We start from the raw sequence: 22,312 nt of genomic DNA, 5'->3' as shown, positions 1-22,312 counted from the left end.
GAGGCAAGAGATCTGATGCCATAGCTTTATTTTTCAAAGTGATAAATATTGGCATAAAGTGTCAATGTAAAATGAAAATTTCTCAATTTTCAGCAATATTTAATAAGTTCAAATGTGTGTACTGAAATATTTGAAGGTGAATATGTTGGATGAAAATAACGATCATTCTTAGCATCATTCATTTAGTGTTGTATATATTACAGTCAAACCTAAAGGGCACAATCAGGAATGCAGGCCCCATAGTGCTAGGTGGTGTACAGATACTAAATGATGATTTTATAATCCTATTACAATAATCAAGAATAAATGGACCGGACTGACTATAGGTGAATCAGCTGTTCTATGTATGTTCAGAGTAATGACAGATACGCAGCAAGTTAGTGCTGTTTCCATCAACCATTATTAAATCTAAGTGGTTTCTCCTTCTGACACTGTAGCAATAAACTTGAAAAACAAACACTTAGAACTTTATTACTTAGGGAATGGAAGTGAGGATATAGATTTCATCTAATTGTTCTGTAATGTACATTTATTTGAAAGTGTTCTACAAGTTTTCATGCATTTAATTTTTCCGATTTAAAAAAATGCCTAGAAGAGATTCTGCACAGCCTCAAACCTCTGTGACCCAAAATATAGACTGCTTTTCATTTTAAACATTTTCTGGTAATATGAACTAGAAAGTGAAACTCAACAGTACTGTTTTCTTATTCCAAGTGAGTCAAACTATATAGAAAAGAAACAGCAAAATCAAAATTTAGACTGGCCTTTTTTAATCTAATGTAAATGCAGGACAGTCATCTTTAAATGACTTGTGTGCCATTTTTAAGATAATCATACAATCCATGCTGAAGTATGGCTCTGTGTCTACACTGATATCTGTAAATTTCCATAGATCAGCAAAGTCAGTAATGTGACATTTTTGTTTAACAACTTTTAAACATTTGCTTAAAATAACTTTACATTAACATACATCTGCCACAGTGTCCTGTCAAGGGACTATCTATCTTTAAATCTAGTAATAAGCCTCAATCTCATTAACAAAAAACATGAAAGTAAATTTTTACCAATTAGTGTTATGCTGGAAGTATGCTTGTGCAGAACAAGGGAACTGTGTGTTTTTTTAAAAAAATAAATATGTGTATTCAGTAGCCTGGTTAATAATAACCTGCCTGCCCATAAGGAGTTAAAGCAGAGGAAGCTGTCAGGGGAAAACAGAAACTGAAACAATGGCAAAGACCAGTTACTGTCTGAGAGACTACAGGTTCTTGAGGAAACAATGGGAAAGTATTAATTGGGGAATACCCCTACCTGACTCCAGCAAGGCTGCCATGGTTTACTCTTCCCAAACCAACACCTAAGATATCGAAGACGATATTAAAACCTAAAATGCTGGCCTAAGGAAGAAGGGGTTGGGGGTACTCAGCAGCTGCCGATGGGGACTCCCTGAGAAGACAGACTGGAGCAAGCAGCCTGTCTCTCCCAACCCAGCAATAGAGAGAACTGTTCTGAAGTTTCTAAGGAAAGATATGGTATAGTTAAGACCCATCCATATATGCTTTTATTTTAACCCTTTGTTCTGTGTGTTGTTTACCTTTGGGTGTCTAAACAATGCTTTGTTTTGAAGAAGCTGTTTTTGATTCACTTTAATCAGCTGCTGTAAGAGAAGGGTTTTACAGGTTCTAAAGTGAATTAAGCTAAATCAAATTAAGGCCATTTTTATTCTGAATGAGTGTCGACAAAGGGATTTAGTGTAGTTTAACTAATCACTTCAAATTCACACCTTTAGTTAATTCAGATTATTTTTCCTGAGTGTCCCTGTATGGACAAAGCCCAACTGTGGATAAAACTGCATAGTACCACACAGAGAGGAGTGAAAGTAGTGAACCTGTCCCCTGGTGCACTCGAGGAAATAAAAGTTTTACTTGTCGTGTGGTTGTGACAATACTCCTTCATAAGCTAAGACATTTCCTAATGTAACTGAATTCCTATAATCTGTCCATGAATCAGTTTCTAAAGTGAATTCCCTTAGCAAGTTCATTTTATTATGCATGCATTGTTTGAAAAATACTGTAATAGCAAAATTTATTGATCCAAACTGACTACAACATTGACTTAAAAACTGTAGATCTTGTAACCATTTAGAAAAAGCTTAGTACTAAAGCGAGACCCTTTCTCATAACATTAAACAGGAATTTCTCACTATTAACAGCATGTAGAAATAAGATGACATCTAGTGGTATGCAACAAAACAAATTATGGGGAATTTCAGTTATCTTCTGAATACACGTCCTCTTTTCTCTTCTGATAAGCCTTCCTAAACTCTTCACCAAGCATATTAACATCCTCTTCATCTTTGAGTATTCCCTGCAATTAAAGAGAAAGGGGATTAAACATTGTGCATGTTATTTAGCTCCTGTATATTTGGCCCAAGAATACATACATTATTCTTGACTGTATCTTAGGAATGTATATGCAAGGCACTGTAGTAGAGTGCCTGTGGTACTATTATGAAATTTGAAAATAAAAAATGAGTGAATAGGCTGTTCCTTTTGTAAAGAAGCACAATTTAGAGGTTGAATTTTATTTTAAACTGCTGTTAAGATGAGTCTTTAATAAGGAGGCTAAAAGTTATAAAAATCTTGCCTGATCGTTTTAGTTCTCAGTGGGGATGTGAAGTCAGGGAGGATAATGGCTTCTGCCATCACATAATAGGACAAGTATTACTTGTTTGTGATAGAGCTTATTACCAATGCAAGTGAGGATATGTACATAGCAGAAGTTATGCATGCACTAGCCTACTTTGAATCCAGCTAACAGAGGTAATAATAGCTGTGAAGACATCACAGCATGGGCTAGTGAAACGAGATGTCCAGGGTCCATGCGAGGCTTGTACTATCAGAACTGAAGGCCACACGGTGCTGTCTTTATTAGGATTACCTGTGCTAGCGCTGGATTCAATTTAGCTTTAGGCTAGCCTATACACAGCTTTTTCTGTGTAAACATACTGGGTATCTCTTGTAAGGGCCACAGCACAGAACCAACCTGCCGGATTTATAAAAATCCAGAAACTGCATTAAAGAGACATTGGTCAGGTCACATCTGACCACAAACTTACGTTCTGTTAAAGTCAGTTATTACACAAAACAAAAGCCATAATTAGAATTTGAAAAAACAAATTCACTTTAACGATTTGCAATCCCAAATGGCGAACCATTATGCTAGTGCAAGACGATCTGAAAATAAAAACAAACAAACAACTTTTAATGTCCCATGCTGAAAGAATTATGTGTTATATTCTAGTACTTATAACCTACACCTGCATTTTATCAGTTTAATGCAGTTCAAATTTTTTTTTTTATTTCCTTATGTGTTCTCCTAAGGTGCACAACTGGCAAGTAAAAGTCAATCCCTGCTGCAATTATTTCTGGAATTTGGGCGGGGGAAATTCCACTTATCTTAATGTCTGAAAGTTAAACTTTAAGACATCTTCCCTTCATAATAACTCACTTCAGGAGTAAAAAGAACAGGAGTACTTGTGGCACCTTAGAGATTAACAAATTTAGAGCATAAGCTTTTGTGGGCTATAGCCCATTTCTTCGGATGCTGTAGCCCACGAAAGCTTATGCTCTAATAAACTGGTTAGTCTCTAAGGTGCCACAAGTACTCTTTCTTTTTGCGGATACAGACTAACATGGCTGCTACTCTGAAACCTGTCACTTCAGGAGTATACAGCATATGTAAACAATACAATAGGTAAAGCTAAACCAACAAACCCAAAGAATGAAGGAAAGGAATGAATGCACACAGGAGATGTGCCTTCAACACCATGAGAAACACACAAATTCCCATCAGTTAATTAAAAAACCAAATGAAAAAAAAGGTCTATCTGGCATATCTTGATGTAATTATTCCCTCTCTGTAAGAACCACCACATTAGCAAAGGGTTAGGTAGAATTCGGAAATTCAACCTTCTAAGGTTTACAAATTCACACCTGCGTGCTCTGAATTAGAATACAATTAATGAATAAATGTTAGGCGTCACATTTAACAGGGTATCTGCATATTTAGAAATATTACTGTAAATCCTATTTCTTCAAGTATCTGATTAACCCCTTCACTGTTGTAGTTACAAATGTCTTGTGTTCATTCTGAATGCAAGCTCTCTGATCATCTGTGTAGTCTAAAAGAACAGGCATACTCCTGTTCTTTTTGCAGATACAGATCAACACGGCTGCTACTCTGAAACCTGTGTAGTCTAAGACACTCATTATAATTATACTTCAACTACATTTCACAGTTCATTAATGTGAAGCAGTCCCTCCTTACCTTTTGAACTTTCAAACTGCTAGAATGAGGTTTGAGGTTCCTCTAAATACCTGAGTAATTTATTTCACTGCCACAGGTAAAGGGCTAGTTATCACTGAGACAGGGCCAGATTCACTGTTAGGATCCATTCCCTGTATACCTTCCAGCAGCAGAAAGCTATTGGAAATTGTGACTGGGAAATACCTTAAGTTAAGGGGGACTTTCTGGCTGATTTAGAGCTGATGTATAAGCCTCCAACTCCAGCCCTGCTTCTCCTGCCATAGGGGATATGTTGGAGGAGGGAGAAACATGGCTGAATGTTCTGCACTTCAGCAATTCTCTGCTTCCCAGGACTCAGCGAGATCATGAGAAGCAGACTCAGCACAGCCTGCAGGCTGCCTTTGCTTATGCTAAGAGCTGGGCAGCCCCTCCAACCTCCACACAACTACAGAAAGCCAAAATGAGTTTTTGCCTGTGCACCCCTCACACAGGCCTGCACTGAGTGCAGGAATGTAGCCGCAATATATTTTTTAAAAATTACATTAGTTACAGAAATTATCCTTGAAATAAAATAGTTAAGAGAAAACAGATTTATGGGATGCACATTTCAAGTATTAGGAGAAAATATAATTCACTTACTCTAGGAAGATACCCCAATAATTTAGTTGCATGTTCTTTAAGAAGTTTCTGTCTCTCTTCTTCAACAATTGCATGAATATTTCCTTGTCTTCTCTCTTCCAATTGCCTTTCTTCAAGTTCACGCTCCTACAGAAAACATCATGTCTTCATTACCCTTCTGTTTCTGTTTTATGAAAATTAATTTCAACCACATATATAAACTAGTAAAGAAAGTCTTTGTCAATAGAGCAAACCAAGGGCTTCCATTTTAATTGTTCAGCTTTTGCATCATCTTGCAAGAAAGTAACAAGTTTTTTGTTATGATTGTTGCTGAAACAACACAAATTCAACATTTAAACAGGAGGAGGAGGCGGCTGTGAAGGAGCAAATTATTGTTTAAATGCATAATTTTAATCATTAGAAAACCTGAGATGAGAAATTATAAGCCTCTGAAAGATAAGAGTTTAAGTTACTTTGCTGCTTACATGTTTACAAAAGTCCCTCTTTAAAGACTAATACATGAAGATTTAGATCACAGGGAATTGTAAGTGTTTTCAAACAAGATAAAGTGTGTCCAGCAAAAGAAACCGGAAAAGAAAATATACGTTCTCACACTGATAGACAGGAAATTACACACATTAATCTACCACAAAGTACAGTTTATACATTGAAACCAACGCTCATAATTCTCAATGATTTCAAGGTCAATTCTTCTTAGTTTACAGGTAAGCTTTTTCCTCCCCAAATGCCAACCCTGGCTTCTTTCCTTCCAGTATATCAGTAATAAAGGTTCCACAGGCCAAACTGAATCCTCAGTAACATCCATACAACCCTGATTATCTTTAACAGGCTTGCACAGGTATAGCTGATTTGAAATTTAGTAAACAATTCTACTGATGTATAAAAAGGAACAGAACAGTACTAATGTGCAAAAAGCAAGAAACTCATCTTTGTTAATACAGTGAGCAAATGATACTGAATACACACGAGAAGCAGATCCACTGCATAAGAAAGTCATTTATACATAATCACTTTCAAAGTAAAATTGAACTTGTTAGACATTGCTTAGCACCTTTGACTATCATTTTAAAAAAAATTCAGATGAGGGAATCTCAGATAGCTACTGCAGGTGATATGTAATTGGATTTGTTTCATATATACAATGTTTGAGCAATTTATCTGTCAATTAAATCCTTTAATTCCTAATAATTTCCTTTAAGGAAATGTACATTCAGTATTGGTTTAAAGTCTAAATTGTAGTATGCTACACAGCCATGTACCCTTCAGTATTTAAAATAGTGTAATGGCCTTTGATAAATCAAAACTATGATGAAGTGCTAAGATTCTGGAGCGAACATATTTAAATGTCATTTTCAATAGATTGATTTTGTGTTTGTCACTTTTTGTGATAAGAGCCATTAAATCTGGTAATGAGTGTTTTAATTCCTATAGTAATGAGAGTTTAAATATGAAACAAATGTTTTACATTTAGTAATGATTTTGTATCTCTACCTACCTACAAGTATTTGAATATGTGTTTTAAGTCGAAGGAGAATGTTAAAATATCCAAGATAAGAAAGGTGCTTTTTGACTCCAAAGCTAATATACTGCTATTTAGTTGGATTAACATGTGATATGTCATCTACTTTAAACAGATATGAAAATTTTCCATACTGTGTATGTGAGTATAAATTAGAGTAATAACTTTCCCCCTTATATTTTACTCTACTACAGAAATAAGATTCAGTGAATCAGTTCACATACTTTTACTCCTAATTTTGTATGTAAAACATCTAGACTGATTACATTCCCCTTCTTTGAGTGTGAGCCAAGTAAGTGAACATTAACATGAATCTGCTTCCTTTCCTGTGCTATGATTCCTTTGGAAAGAGATGCTTAAATCTCAAAAGGGAATTTTGTAATTTAAATTTTTAAAATAAATTCTTTGGACTAAACCATCATTTTAAGACAACAGCATGTTCGATTTTTAAATTAATGCTGAATAAGTAATTAATTAATTAATTTAAAGTAATTAAATTAAAACTGAATAAGTAACCTAAAACACCACACTAAACCCTTGTTGTGGCAAGTATGCATGCTAGCATTGACCCCTGCAGAGTCTGTTGACTTCAACCGAGTTCCCTGTGTACACAGAGATGGACTAAACCATCATTTAAAGACAACAGCATGTTCGATTTTTAAATTAATGCTGAATAAGTAATTAATTAATTAATTTAAAGTAATTAAATTAAAACTGAATAAGTAACCTAAAACACCACACTAAACCCTTGTTGTGGCAAGTATGCATGCTAGCATTGACCCCTGCAGAGTCTGTTGACTTCAACCGAGTTCCCTGTGTACACAGAGATGGACTAAACCATCATTTAAAGACAACAGCATGTTCGATTTTTAAATTAATGCTGAATAAGTAATTAAATAATTAATTTAAAGTAATTAAATTAAATTAATTCTGAATAAGTAACCTAAAACCCCACACTAAACCCCTGTTGTGGCAAGTATGTATGCTAGCATTGACCCCTGCAGAGTCTGTTGACTTCAACAGAGTTCCCTGTGTACATAGAGATCCAGGATAGTGGATCTACTTGCTGGATCAGGGCCTAAATTAATACATTCATTGAAAGTTTAGCCAAAATTAGGTGACTTTTCTCCCTGCAAAATAAAAAGCAAAAAGAATTCCCCATTCCTTGATTAAGGATATGGAAAGGAAAGCAGCAATCCTAACAAACTGCTGCAAATATTGTCTCATAATTTTAGTAAGCTTTAGATCATATCGAAATCTAGAGGAGAAAAAAAAAGAGAATCTCCTTACTTTGTCTGCAAGGAACTGTTTGTGACGCTCTTCAATAAGTTTTTCCACTGCCTTTCTGTGCTCAAGTTGTTTCATTCTTCGTTTCTGAGCATTCATCTGTTCAATGCGATCATCCTCTGCAAACTTCGCTAACATCTTCTGTCTGAAGGTCTCTTCTTCTTCTTGCAAAGCTTGTAGTACTATCTTCTTGAAGGCTAATTGTGCTTCATATGTTTGCCTTAACTCTAGACGCTGCCTAATTCTCTTCTCCATTTCTGCCTATAGAGAAAAGCCAACAAAATGCTAATACACTGCAAACACTGTGCACCATATCTACCCATACTTACATCTTTGTATCCTTGCATCCAGTCAAATACTGTCAACCAGTCTATGTTTAAACCCATAAGGAGGGGCTCAGGTAAGTATCTGAATTGAAATAAATAGTATATTCCTGGGGACCTACAAGATTCTCCCATTCTTCAAAAAGATTTTTACATTAGGATTTGCATTTGTTTATTGGGGCTGTCATTCCTAAAACCAGCAAGGATGGTATTAGGGAAAAAGTGTATACCGTAACTATACAGTGCAGGATAAGTGCCATAAAATGCTGACCCTTCTAATGCCTTCTCATTTAGCCACAGTAAACATGACTTAATGGAGGATCAAGCAAAGAAGTTGATATATTTTGCTATTTTGTCATGTGACATTTGAAAAACAACATCTGGGATAATCTTCTCTGGAACAATCTTTTGGATTATTTATTGTAACTGAGGTCTTCCAGAATAAATAAGTGCACTTCAGAATTATGTAGAAGTGGTAGACATTCCATAGTCAAGACTGCAATGGTATTTCTATTATAATTCCACTATTGTCATATGCCCTCTCTAAATCCACAAAAGAATCTAAAACTGGTAGGTTAGGTCTGGGGCAAATGTAAAATTTTTCTACAAAGTGAATTGAACAAGCTACTCCTGAATGGCATCCTAAAAAAATTTATGTTAAGAACTCAAAGTCTGATTTTTTTTTTTTTTCGCACCACCATGTAGTGAAAAAAAACCAAGCTAGTAGCATGCACCAGACTCATCTATTTGTGATCTAGGGCACAAGTGCGAAGTCTAGTTGATTAAACCTGAATTTTCAAGTTATTGACATTTTCAAAGAGAATGGATCATTAGCTCCAACAAACTGTCATAAGAATATCTGAGACCTAAACTTTTTAAAAATAGTCTCCAGCTCTCTTCCATGCACAAGTAAACCTCAAAATGTAAACCAATTGCCGAAGAGGCTTGTCAGTGGCAAAAAGATTCTCTCTCTCCCACCCCCCGAACTGAAGTCAGTTGAACAAGCTGTTCGTAAGTTAAGAACACATTTTTAAAGAAGGCAATGGCCACCACAGTTAGAAACTAACTTTTTTTTTTTTTTTTTTGCCAGATCCTAGTTTGATAGTGGAAGGGGATACAATTTAAATTAAGTTTATCCAGTGCATCTCACCCTAATTCCCCAATTCTTCAAGATACAGGATGCTTGTTGGGGCACCTCAGAAATCACAACGGACTCACTGAATTCCCTCACAACCACCCCCAAACTACCAACAGCCTCATTAGAGTTAGCAGATCCAAACAAGCTTAAATAGAAAGAGGAGTACTTGCTTTTTGCTGATACAGACTAATACGGCTACCACTCTGAAGCTTAAATAGGGATGTCAGCCCATGAACAATTCTAAAGGGGGATTGTTGAGGGAGAATTATACTAGGTGGATGGTGGGAGGGTGGTACTTGGCCCCAGAAGAGCATTCTAAGACTCTCAGGGAGAGGTTAACAGACCTGCTCACAAGTTTCCTAGGGTATGTCTACACTGTAGCTGGGAGCAAGCCTTCCAGCCCAAGCAGCATGAGTCTCTACCCAGGCTGGGAGGCTCACTCCCAGCTGAGTGCAGACATGCCTCTGGAGAGCTCTTGGGCTATCACCCAGATGGAGCATTACTCCAGGCATTTCCCAAGGTCTACAAGCAGCGATCCTGCAGAAGCATTGAAGGAAAGGAAAAAGGGAATGCCCTGAGATGTACTGCCTTCCATACCCATCTTACTTTCCCCATTATCCCCTACACCTCAATTTCCACAACAGCGGAATTCTCTTCCTGTGCATATCAAGAGGGGAGCAAGAGTGAGGCTCCATTTCTGCAGACTTCAAAGTCAGCTTGCCTGTCACCTTTCTGCTCTCCCCAGTGTCACATTAGGACTATATCAAATATTAATACATGTTCATACAAATAACCTTTAAGTTAATGTTAAGACTGGCAGTATATATCAATAGCTTAAGGATAAAATCCTTACAAGAACACTGAACAAATAAACCATTAAAAAGTCAAGAAATTCAACATTATAATTAAACACGAAAGAAACTTAAAACCCTTGAAAGTATGGAAATTCATATTAAAAGTAGCCAAACTGCTTTAAGTACTTGTTACCATCTTAAACTTGGAACCCAACTTTCAAATGCAATAAGCATAAACCTATATATACGTCTTGTTTGCGAGATAGCAGCTGCCAAAGTCATGTCAGAATTGATGGTGTAGAAAAATGCAAGATGGTAATCATAACATCATTTTATAGTTTGATATTTTACAAATACTAGAGCTTCCACTTTGATGGATGCTGTTCAAATTCTTTCAGGATCAAACTTTTCTAAGCACTGATCCTGCACCAGTCATCAAAAGGAGTAAAACAACCTAAATTACAGAGTTGGCTAACTGAGTTTAGCTAGTGCTGTAAATACTTGGCAAGATACTTCATTATTGTATATACACTACTAAATATTCTTTTCTGTACTTCTTTGGGACTATGCCTCATTATGTCTCTGAATCTTCTGCAAGAAGTATGGCAACATCATTATCTTTTGCCTCCTATCCACACTGGTTTATCTGTGCTTGAACTCTTAAGGTAACACAAAACACCACTTAAAGGAGCCCACTGCATGAAGGGCCAAATTCTCACATTAGATCCTTGTGCCAGCTCCCACTGGAACTCTTCAGTGGAAGACCCATGTGCATATCTAACAGGAAAATTTGGTCCTGGGAAAATTATTATACTTTATACTTATTGTTTTAACCACTTGCAAACACCTACCATCTCCCTTTTTCTATCTGCCTCAGCTTGTTCCTCAAGATATAGCTCTTGTCGCACTTGTTCCAGGTCTTCACGCTCCTGTTGCTCTCTTTCCAGATTCTGCGCAATCTATTAAAACACGAGTAAGAAACGTTTTTAAATGACATATCAGACATTTTGTAAGATTTCAAAGTTTTTAGTAGCTATTCTAATACCATGTTCTGGAGCTTTTGTTTTCTTTCCTCACTCGCTTGAGCTTTAGCCATCCGATCTTCTTCTCTTTGCTGCTGCATGTTGGCAAACTCCACTATTTTCCAATTTTCTGCTTCCATTTCTTCACGCTTCTTTCTCCTCCAAATAGCCTGTTCTTTTTTAAATTCTTCTATGTATTTCTGAGTTGCTCTCATTTTCTCTAACTTGAGTTGTCTTTCCCTATATGAAGGTACAAAAATGTAAATACCTAAATAATTCTTCTAAAAATTATACCTTGATTTTTATTAATATACTCTCACTCCTTGTAAATAACATATCCCCTTAGGGAAAAAAAAAAAGGTGCCTAGTGTCCCAAAGACCCTCCCAATTGCTTATTATTGTACTCCATCTAAAAGAAGTTCTTATGCCATAAATACCTTTCTTCGGGTGGTTTAAGGCTATAAATAGCTACTCTACAGAACTTGGCACTGTGCCCAGGCATACGCCAACAGAGAGCAGATCATGTGGCACAGTTTAATATCACTGGCTGAGCTCTATTTTGGAGTTGTAAGCTCCAGGAAACATACTTTAAGAGCAGAAATGTTTCAGAAAGCAGAAACTCAATTGTCTTCCTGATTAACTTAAATCAGCCACCCAGAATAAAACCTCCTTCCCCTAGCCATTCCCAAGAGCCAAGCTGCCACATACAACAGTCTGGCTGGATAGGTGAGTCTGTGTCAGGTAGGCATGTGCAACCATGAAAGGTTGAAATCTGTGTTATGTAGCCATTTCTGGGGTAAAGAAAATCAAGGAAGTACTCCTTGAAATAAGCTGCAGACTTCACAACTGGTCAGCAACAGCACAACCTGACCTGGACGACAAAAGTACTTATGCCCAAATCAGGAAAAACACGTGCTTCAATCCATTCCTATTCAGGAAAATACTTAAGGATGTGCTTAACTTAAAGCATGTGCTTAAGCACCTTTCCTGAATAGAGATGCTTTCCTGAATTGGGGCCACATTTTGTGAAATAAACATACACAAATTAGTTCATCTTATATGTGATCACATGAACATTTTTGCTAAAAAATACAAAACCAAAACCAACTAACATTTGGTCTTCCTCATAGATCTTCCTTACGATTTCATCAATCATGAGTTTTTCTTTTAGAAACTCCTCATAAGCATCCTGCTTCTTTTTTTCTTGTTCCTCAAGCTGTTTCTCCAGTTCTTGCTGATAAAGTATTTTCTCCTTATTTCTCCTCAGTTCTGCAGAACTCTCTTCCATTATCACCCTTTCCTGCTCTTCCTTCATCTTTTGTGATATTTCAGCATCACGTTTCTGTTGTTAAAAACATTGTAAGATTTTTCCCTCCTCTTACGAGTATAATCTGGAATGAAAAACTATAAAGTATATACAAGCAATCTTATAGCATCTTATTGTACCACAAAAATGAAGTGAATGTTTTTATCCTGAAAGATGACCTAAAAATATAATTACCAACGTGTGTTGAATTATCAGGTAAGGGATGAGCACATATTACCCCAGCACCTAAAAGAAGATATGTATGTAACACTATGCAGAACGCCTCTCACAGCCTAGCTATTGATGAATTCTGAAAGGTCACTGGAATATGGTGGCTTAGCTCTGCAGACCATCTTTAATGAAAATGTTTTCTTTCTAGCAAAATACATCAAAAGAAAAAGGTACTAATTTAGAATGATGACATAATCAAAGTTACCTGCCTGTTTGTCAGCATTATCACACACATTAACAGCATCCACAATTGTTTTCTGAAATTCTTTAAATATACATTTAATAGCAATAAAATACCAATACTTTAAATAGCAATAAAATACCAGTGTATTTCTAAAATCACCACACTAACCACCCACTGTAAAAATGCACTGTTGCTGTTTGCTATAGCTTAATTCTGGGAAGGGATCATATTGCAAAAGAAGAGACTGTGTTAAACATTTAAAATAATTTGATATTATATTTCACCATTCAATTTAATTAACTATTGCTCTGATTGTTGCTATAAACTAAGCTTCTTTGCTATGGTCAAATACTATCAACTAATTAGCCTTTCATAACAAAATAAGATCTACAACAAATTATTAGACCCTTAACTCTAATGACATTTGAGATAAATCAGCTTCACAATTAGGCTAACTTTAAGGGAGACACTTTCAGCATAGTTGCTTATTTTCAGCTGTTGCTGAGAATGAGGAGGATGAACCTGCTCCAACTTAAGTGAAAGACAAAACAGGCTGATTTCAATGACAGCTGGATCAGTCTCTTACTTTCCATGCACCACAATGATTATTCAGCCTCTTAACTCAATTTTGAATTTGTACACAGTGGTAAATACAAGCCTGCATATTTGACTTGCTGGCTAATTAGCAGCAATGAAAAATAGGAATGAAGACTTTATCATATACAAAAAGGTTTAAATTCTAGTTGTTACAGTACCTAGTCTAGAAATCAAAATAATTCCTGTCATTATGTAAAAATAAATATTTTAGTCATTGGTGTTTACGCTATCAAAAGTCAACAGCATAGTTCCTACCAAAGGGCTCTCTTCCAGTCATCTCTAATTCATCATGGCTTCTGACCCAGGGAGTCTCTGTAAGCCTCCTGGGCTGCACACTCATGGAAGCAGTACTCTTTTTAAGGCATAGAATCGTCATACCAAACCATCAGAAAATGCCACATAATGTCAAAGTTGGCATTACATCCGGGCTGCTCTTCTTCACACAGAGACATACTTTCATATGGGAATCAGGCTCTTGGGAATAACATAAGGAAATATACTTAACAAGTTAAGTGTGTTCCCTTATGTTCTAGCATGGGGTGGGTGAATCAGCCAGGCTATTTTAACTGACAATTTTAATGGAGAAGACAGAAAGAGGGAATTTCCTGCATTTGTGTCAGAATGCTATCTGTAACAGATGGCAGAAGTGCCCCCCCCCCTCATTTCTAGCCACTAGGGTGGGGGAGGTAGTGCTCAAACCTGGCAGGTAATTTCTCCTCTTCCCCACAATGTCACAATATCTCCTCACCCAACAAGGCTACCAATTAAGTTACTGACTGGAATAACTCCAGCAGGGTGGAAAGAAATAGAAAATTTGATTGAAGACATGGAGTAGGAGTGTGCAGGCAATGTGGAACTGAGTTAAATCCCAATACACTACTGCCGACCCAGAACTGCTCTACAACCCCCAGGAGAATATAAGAATTTGGAGGTTGTCCTGATGCAGAGCACTGTGTCTCCTGAATACATCCACAAACAAACAGCAGACTGCTCAGGCTGCAAAGAGGCAAAACAGTTTTGTAAGACTTGAATTCAGGAAAGTGTCCCTATTCACAAGTGCATTTAAACACATACTTATGTCCCATTGACTTTAGGGGAACTTACGCACGTGCTTTAAAAAGTGACTTTCCTGAATTGGGACCTATGAGTTTTCTAAGACATTTGAACATACAATTCCTCTTTACTGGAATTCAATTAGTTTTCTTCAGGAAATCATTTCACATTTTTATTATAATAGACCAAAAGTCTTTAATACTATTCTATTTTTCTTCTAGGATGAGGTTATTTAACACAATAAATGGACCTTTGTTTAGTGAAAGTCAGAAAAACAAATTACCATTTTCTCATATCTTATAGCTTCTTTTTCAGCAATCTGGGCAGCCCTTTCCTTATTCATATAAGCAGATTTCAGTTTCTTCTCTAATTCTCGAAGTTCAAGACTGCAAAAACAATTTTTTTTGTCAATGAGAATGAAAAAAATTGAAGTTAATTGAGTTGCAGGAATGTAAACTGCGCGAAAAATTTGGCCCATTACATAATACGTAAATCAGAGGCCAGATCAAGTGTTGGAGAGCTGAGATGACATAGCACTGGACATGAAGTCAGAAATGGACCAGCAGCTGAACTCAAATTAAAACTGAAATAAGGGGATAGAATGGTTTTAAAATAAAACTATATTGAGAACTGTACATTTTTTTCCAATATTTATGACAACCTACAACAGTTTGCAGATGGTGAGCTACTAAAGCAACTGCTGCTTCACTTTATTATTGCTGTTTCCACATTATTTAACTGTACTAAGTGTCAAGTATTAAAGGACATCAGCATTAATTAAGAACCAACTAAGAAATGTAAAAAGAAATCATGCAGTTGGGCACCTGTTTAGATGTGCATGATAGTTTACAGATATTTAGTTAAAATTAGAAAAAATAATTAAAATAGGTATGTTTCACATGTAAAAAGAATAGTACAGAAAGAGAATGTCTAAGAAACATAGGCAAGATAGAAAAGAAGATGGAGAGTTGATGAGAAATACTTTAAGACTTTTCCAGGAAAGACGGAAGAAGTCTATGCTAGATGGTGGAAAGAAGAGAGACAAAAGATCTGTGTGGAGGATTTTTAAAAATGGGGGAAATCCTGGCCCTAAGTCAATGGCAAAATTTCCACTGACTTCAGATGGACCAGGATTTCACTCATGGAATGCAAATTTAAAGTGAAGCTTGAAATGAAGACAAATTATTTGAGGATGGAGTTATGATTTTTTGTACATACTGGAGTTTGGAGAGGTAGGATTTGAAGAGCCATAGAGATAAGCGATACCACAGTCAAGCAAGACAAATGGAAAGCATAATGAGGAGCTGGTATCAATGGTCTTTTGTTTACCGCAAAGTTATAAAAGGCTATTCTAAAACCTTTTTCATAGAGGCCAACTTGAAGCTAGAGTGATCACTGACAGAACAATCACTAAGCTTCTTTCCCTAACTAATATACAGTATTCAAGGATTAACCTGGATTCCTACTTATCTTGACTTTAAATTGCTGCATAAACTGGTAGTATCTTTTTAATTCTATCTAATCTCCTCAATGTCAATGTCATTTAATAATCTACTGACATGATATCCACTTGCTACATTGTATTTTGTAACTAGCAGCAGTAAAAATCATTAATGCTCTGTCCTCCTCATTGAAATAGCTAGCCATTGTTCCTCATCATAATTTTGATGTAGGCTAGAAATGAGCTGGTGAACACAGAAGATGGTGCATGCTTGGACTATTATTGGAGATATGTAATTCAAGCATTGCACTACATGACCAGCTGCCACTTTTGAAGTTATATGGGAAACTGTACGAATGCTTAAAAAAACCCAACAAGCTCTGGTATTCCATGTCATTCTGTCTTTAATTTTATCAAGCATACCCCCCCAAAAACGAAAAACCACTTTTCTTGGACAAGGTTTTGTGAAAGGTATCATTGAATGAGAGGAAAAGTATTCGTTCAGTAAGGTTTGAACTGGTTCTTATTTTAACCATATTAACATTCTTAAGCACATGAGTAATTAAAAAATCATTTAAATATTGTGTTTCTAAAACTGATGTGGCTATTCCATTTTAAAAGGAAACTTATCCCTCTGTTAAAGGAGTAGAAAAACTAAACTAATTTTAAGGGACAAATTCTTCCCCTAGTGCAACTCTTATTGATGTCAATGCTTATTTGTATACTCATGTTTGAAAGCAAAATTTGGCCCTAAAAATCTTCAGTTTCTAACAAATCAGAATATTTAAAAAATATCTTTCTTACTAACTTTTTAAAAATTGACGTGAATGACTTAAAATCTGTGCTTTAAATGCTTTAAATTTATGAAAAATCGGCACTGCTGAAACCACACACAGAATTTTGTCTAGTCTGTTAACACCAATAGTATGTTAATAAGGAGTTAATGTTACAGTCAGGGCTTGTAATTTTCCATGATTCCATAGCTGTGCCAGAGCATGACAGATTTCAGGACTGATCATGAAAACTGTCAGTTGTCAAACGTCTTCCCGCACTCGTCTTCCCGCACTCCACTTGCCTCTTTTTCTTTGAGCGGGGGGAGCAATTAACTTTAAAAAGATTTTTAAAATGGGCCAAAGAGTAGCAGCCATGAAAGAGTCAGAAAAAAGAGACAAGAGAGAGTGAGAGGGAAAGAAATAGAAACTTCATTGAAATTGACCAGAATTGTAAATAATGAAAGTCTGTCACTCTGCTATCCCGACTGACTTCTCATTCCAGATTAGATTTAAACTCCTTGCCTGCTAGAATCCACCAAATTCTATCTTGCCTCCATCTCATCTCTTGCCACTGTGTTGCTTGGGGTCTCTGATTCTGCTTCCTTCTTTGTCCTCTTTGTATCCTCCCCACACACAACTGTTTTCTCTCCCTTCCACCTGTGTCTGAAATGTCCTCCCCAATTTTGTATGCTTTGCAATCTTCCTATTCTTTTAATCCCTCCTCAAAACCCACCTCCTCTCCACAGTTTCTCCAAAAATGAACCACCTTCCCTTACCAATCTAACATACATACATTAGTCTTAAAAAAAAGAAACCAGGCATGATGTCCCTTTCAAAAACTAACAGGCTCATAATCTTAGGGCATGTCTTCACTGGCAACGTTAAAGTGCTGCCGGGGCAGTGCTTTAACATGGCTTGTGTAGTCATGGCACAGCACTCGGAGAGAGCTCTCCCAAGCGCTCTAAAAAGCCCACCTCCACAAAGATGCACTGTTTACACTGGCAAATTACATCACTGAAACTTGCAGCGCTCGGGGGCTGGGGGGGGGGAGGGGGAAGTGTTTTTTCACATCCCTGAGTTAGAAAGTTGCAGCACTGTAAGGTGCCAGTGTAGACAAGCCCTTAGTTTATTTAAACTTCCCTCCCTTGCCTGAGGGCACCTTTCACTGCATCCTATCCTGTGGCATCTGAATTAGGGCTCAACCCCAGTTGTAAAACAAAATAATAAATGGAAATTATTCCATTACTTCAATATAAATAAATAGGTTTTGAAATACAATTTTCAAAATTCAGCATGAATCAGTTTTACAGTACTAGAATTTTATTTATGAATTAAAAATGAGATTACTGTATTTATTCTATGTTTTAAAATACCTGTTCTCTCTTATTTGCTGCCTCATTTTTTCATCTTTAAGTTTTTCATAGTTTAATCTTGCCAACTCAGTTGCCAGTCTTTCTTCCTGCTCCAGCTGCAGCTCTTTCAGTTTTTTGTTTTCTTCTGCCTGACCAGAGCAAATAATTTCTGTAACAGTTTCCCCCGCAGACATTTCATACACTCATTCTCTTAAACAGATTGATAATAAGAATATTCAATTATAAAAGTCAATTAAAAACAAGATTTGGAAAGGACATAAATGTTCACACTTTGGAGCATAAACCAACCTCTAAGTGTTGAGACTGGGAGAAAACTTTCCCTTGGGACAAGTTACACCATAACTGCCTCCTTGCAGGGTTTCTTCCTCTGAAATAATTAGGGCTGGAAAATGTCTGGGACAGGATGATGGATCATGGTTTGATCCACCACAGCAATTTGCATTGAGCTGTACTTGTTTTTCAATTAACAAGCCATGTTCTTTCCTTGTGTGCTGTTACTGTGCTAGAATGTGATCCATACGAATTTAAATATAATGCATGTTATAAAGCATGGCATGGGTGCATTAATATATATTGAGGATGAGGGACATGCCATAAAACCTATAGTAACATTCAGTAGATTACTGTTTTGAAGGTAGACAATGCAATCATAATAGAAATTTCTTATAAATATAGGACAGGTAAGGAATAAAGCAAATTAATCTGGACATTTGGAAAAGAAAGAACCATTTGAAAATGGAATAGTTTACTTTCTTCGGGGATCTATCACTGCAATTACTCTGGAACAGGTTAAATAATGCTTCTGATCACATCTATTACAGTTAAACATGATATATTGTGTTAATGTACAACTGTAAATATATACATACACATGCTTTGGATGGCTCTAGTGTACAATATGTATTTATAATGTACAGCTTTAAAGAATACCTTTCTCTAGACTAAATGCTATGTTCATATATATCTTTTGTCTTCAGTGAACAAAATTACACTATGATATTCATATAGCCTGTTAGTCTGTCCATGTTAGCATTTTGAAACTCTTACATATAAACGCAATGAAAACTATAAGAAGCCCTGCAAATTACTCACTCTGCTATGTTGCCTGTAACACTAGCTAAATAATAGTAGGTTTGGGAACTTTTAGACATTGATTATTTTACGCATATTTTTTATCCTTCACTCCAACCCTTTATATGTTGCATGTCATCTTAGGTTGTGAATTTTCCCAAGCCAGAACAGTATCTTCATGTGCGTATGTGTGAACAGCAACTAGCATATGTGATAGACACCACAGGAACACAAATAAGTACTCACTTTTTGAATAGCTTCCTCCATCTGCCTTTCATACTCTTCATCTTTCAGCAATCTTGAGAGTCGCTTCTGATCAACCCGTTCCTCAGCTTCCAACATCACCTCCAATTGCCTGATTCTCTCCACCTTTTTTTCATGTGCCAATTGGAGGAGATCTTTGTAATACAACTCCCTCATCTTTTTCTGATTCAGCTGGGCAGCATTCAGCTGGGGAGGCCTCATCGACTCCTGCGTGGGGAAAAAAGGAAGAGTTTTGTAACGGAGCGCCCTCTGGAGACTCATGACAGAATAATCTAGGTTTCAGAGTAGCAGTGTTCGTCTGTATTCGCAAAAAGAAAAGAAGTACTTGTGGCACCTTAGAGACTAACCAATTTATTTGAGCATAAGCTTTCGTGAGCTACAGTTCACTTCATAGGATGCATACTGTGGAAACTGCAGAAGACATGCATCCGATGAAGTGAGCTGTAGCTCACGAAAGCTCATGCTCAAATAAATTGGTTAGTCTCTAAGGTGCCACAAGTCCTCCTTTTCTTTTTGAGAATAATCTAGGTTCAAATTCTCCTTCACTTACCGCACAATCCGATTTATCGCAATATTTATAACGACACATAATTACCTCAAATGCCATCGCCGGGAGTGAATGAGGTAGGCAATGCACACAATGCAGCAGGCATGAAGCGGCAGCCTTCCGCCCCATCCCGCTCGGCCCAGGGCCTCGCCGCTCGCCCCTACCCTCCCGTCCCGCTCGGCCCAGAGCCTCGCCGCTCCTCCACACGGGTCACTGCTAACTCACCATCCTCTCACAGGCAAAGGGACCGCCCGGCGAGGAGCAACCGCTAACGGACTTTAGCGCCCTACGGCCTGGAGCCCTGGTCGGCCTCTCCCCTCCCCGCCCCGCCCCAAACCTGTAGCGCCCGCGCGCCGTTTGGGAACCGAACCCGTTGCTCTGGTAACAAGCGGCGGCTCCAGCACCACCTACTCGAAATCCGCGCTCCGATTGGACAAGCGGGCGGCCCAACGCCGCTCAGCCTTCTAGAGACAGAATGCGCCATCGCTAAGCAACCGCCCTTTCCGGCGTTGGCAATCAGGCAATAGGATCGTTCAGTGCAAGGGACCTCGCAGCGAGGGGCCAGCGCTACAGATCTCTACAGCAACGGGCCGGAGCCTGATCCCCGCTGCACCGGCCCCTATAGAAAATGCGGGAAGGGCTGACCGCAGGGCCTAGCAGAGTAGGGCCTTGATGAGGCCTCGAGCCCTGGCCGCACTACAAATACCGAATAGAAAACGGGGGCTGGCCCCGCCAGGGCGGCCGTAGGAGCGGGGCCCTCTCGCAGGTCCTCCTGCAGACAGGTGGGGCAGAGTGTTGCTGTGGGAAAGGAGATGCCATTCTGGGTCCTCGGCCAGTGGTGCGCAAACTAGGGGGTGTGTGAAGAAACTTTAGACTGTCAACCTTTTAAAAAACAAACGTACAAATAAAAGAACAGGCTGGCTTATTTTAAACAATTTTCATAAGTACAGTAGGCCTATTATGCCTTTAAAATTAATTTGGAAACTCACCAATTTAAAAACTCATTTAATGATTAACAATTGATATTAAAAACAAATTGGCAACATATAATAATAATAAGCGAGAGCCCAAGACCTCTTGAATGTGTCAGATGCTCCGAATGATTAGTCTTAGTCTCTAAGGTGCCACAAGTACTCATTAGTCTGATCTCTGCAAAAAGAAAATGAGTACAAGACTAATGAGTACTTGTGGCACCTTAGAGACTAACAAATTTATTTGAGCATAAGCTTTCGTGAGCTACAGCTCACTTCATCGGATGCTTATGCTCAAATAAATGTGTTAGTCTCTAAGGTGCCACAAGTACTCCTTTTCTTTTTGCGAATACAGACTAACACCGCTGCTACTCTGAAATCTTATCTCTGTGTTTCCACTCCACCTTCCAGTTTCAGATTACAGGTAATGCAAAAAAACCCAAAACAGTTTCAGATTACAAATAATGGAAGCGAGGGGGACAACAACAAATTATGTGAATGGTAAACAGGGGGGAGGGACACGACTGGAAAAGTTTGCACACCACTGTCTTAGACAGCGAGGGAACATTGCTCTGTTAATGCGCATGAAAGTGGCTAACTGCAGCCATAAGCATTCATAATAACCATCAGATTTACTAAGGACCTCTTCATTTTTACAAACATTTGTGTAACAATGAATATCCAGTTGCCTCCTATTCAACAATTACCAGAGTGATCCCCACTGAGGTCAGCTCTTTCTGTCTAGTAAAGGCATGGCCCTAACTTCAACGAAAAATGTTTTAGCTCTGTCCTCACAAAAGTAGCTGCCCCAGTACTTTTCAGTGAGGACATATGGTGGTTTTCTACAAATATCTATCTTCTAGCATCTTTAGAATTTAGCATCTATGGAACCTATATTTATGCAACTCTCATGTAGTCCCCAAAATCACATTCAGGACTCATGATACAGATAGGAGTAGGTTTTAGATACATCATGACGACATTTCCTTCCTGCAATTTTTTCCAGATTACAGATATTTAGCTCATAGGCTTTACTACACTGAGGAAATGTCTTCCAAAATTCAAATAAACTGATAGAAGCAGAAGTGTAAACAAAAATGAACATACCCATTTTTAACCCAGATCCAGTTTAGTTACATCTGCTGAAGCGTAGTTGAAGGAATAGAAGTAGTACAGAAAGAAGACAGTTTGTAAGATGGAAAATAGATGTCAGAGTTAGGACACAACAGTACCAACTCAAAAGGACTTCGAAAATCATATTGTATTAAGGAAAATTATTATTTGTATTTTAAGCATTTTTACACTCCATTGCTATAGTGCAGTGTGTCTGAGAACCAAAACAACAACAAAGCAGAAACATGTAGGCTAAATACAGTACATGATAGTAAGGAAATGGTTTCCATAGAAACAATACTCCCAGAATATCCTGCTGCTCATGTGACAGTGGTTTGGACAAGGAGGAGAGCAAAAGTGG

The 22,312-nt window shown here is 37.6% G+C and overlaps 1 protein-coding gene across 2 annotated transcripts; it reads right to left on the bottom strand.

The window, feature by feature from the left end:
• Positions 1-104: 104 nt before the first annotated feature.
• Positions 105-20,223, bottom strand: MNS1 (meiosis specific nuclear structural 1). Of its 2 annotated transcripts, none has more exons than XM_084642167.1 (10): positions 20,093-20,223; positions 19,303-19,527; positions 17,986-18,113; positions 14,682-14,784; positions 12,140-12,369; positions 11,051-11,267; positions 10,857-10,964; positions 7,754-8,011; positions 4,945-5,070; positions 105-2,364 (listed from the first exon to the last, which is right to left on the bottom strand). In XM_084642167.1, exons 1-10 carry the CDS (start codon positions 20,093-20,095, stop codon positions 2,266-2,268), a joined length of 1,497 nt encoding a protein of 498 aa, XP_084498293.1. In that variant the 5' UTR covers positions 20,096-20,223; the 3' UTR covers positions 105-2,265. The 2 variants fall into 2 exon arrangements, with proteins under 2 accessions (XP_084498293.1, XP_084498292.1); XM_084642166.1 differs by lacking the exon at positions 20,093-20,223 and adding an exon at positions 19,916-20,045.
• Positions 20,224-22,312: the final 2,089 nt, after the last annotated feature.

This window comes from Lepidochelys olivacea (assembly GCF_965140295.1).
Source record: "Lepidochelys olivacea isolate rLepOli2 genome assembly, chromosome: 10".
Lineage (NCBI taxonomy): Eukaryota > Metazoa > Chordata > Testudines > Cheloniidae > Lepidochelys > Lepidochelys olivacea.
The sequence above is the reverse complement of the archived record's forward strand: the minus strand, read 5'-3'. Positions and strand labels throughout refer to the sequence as shown.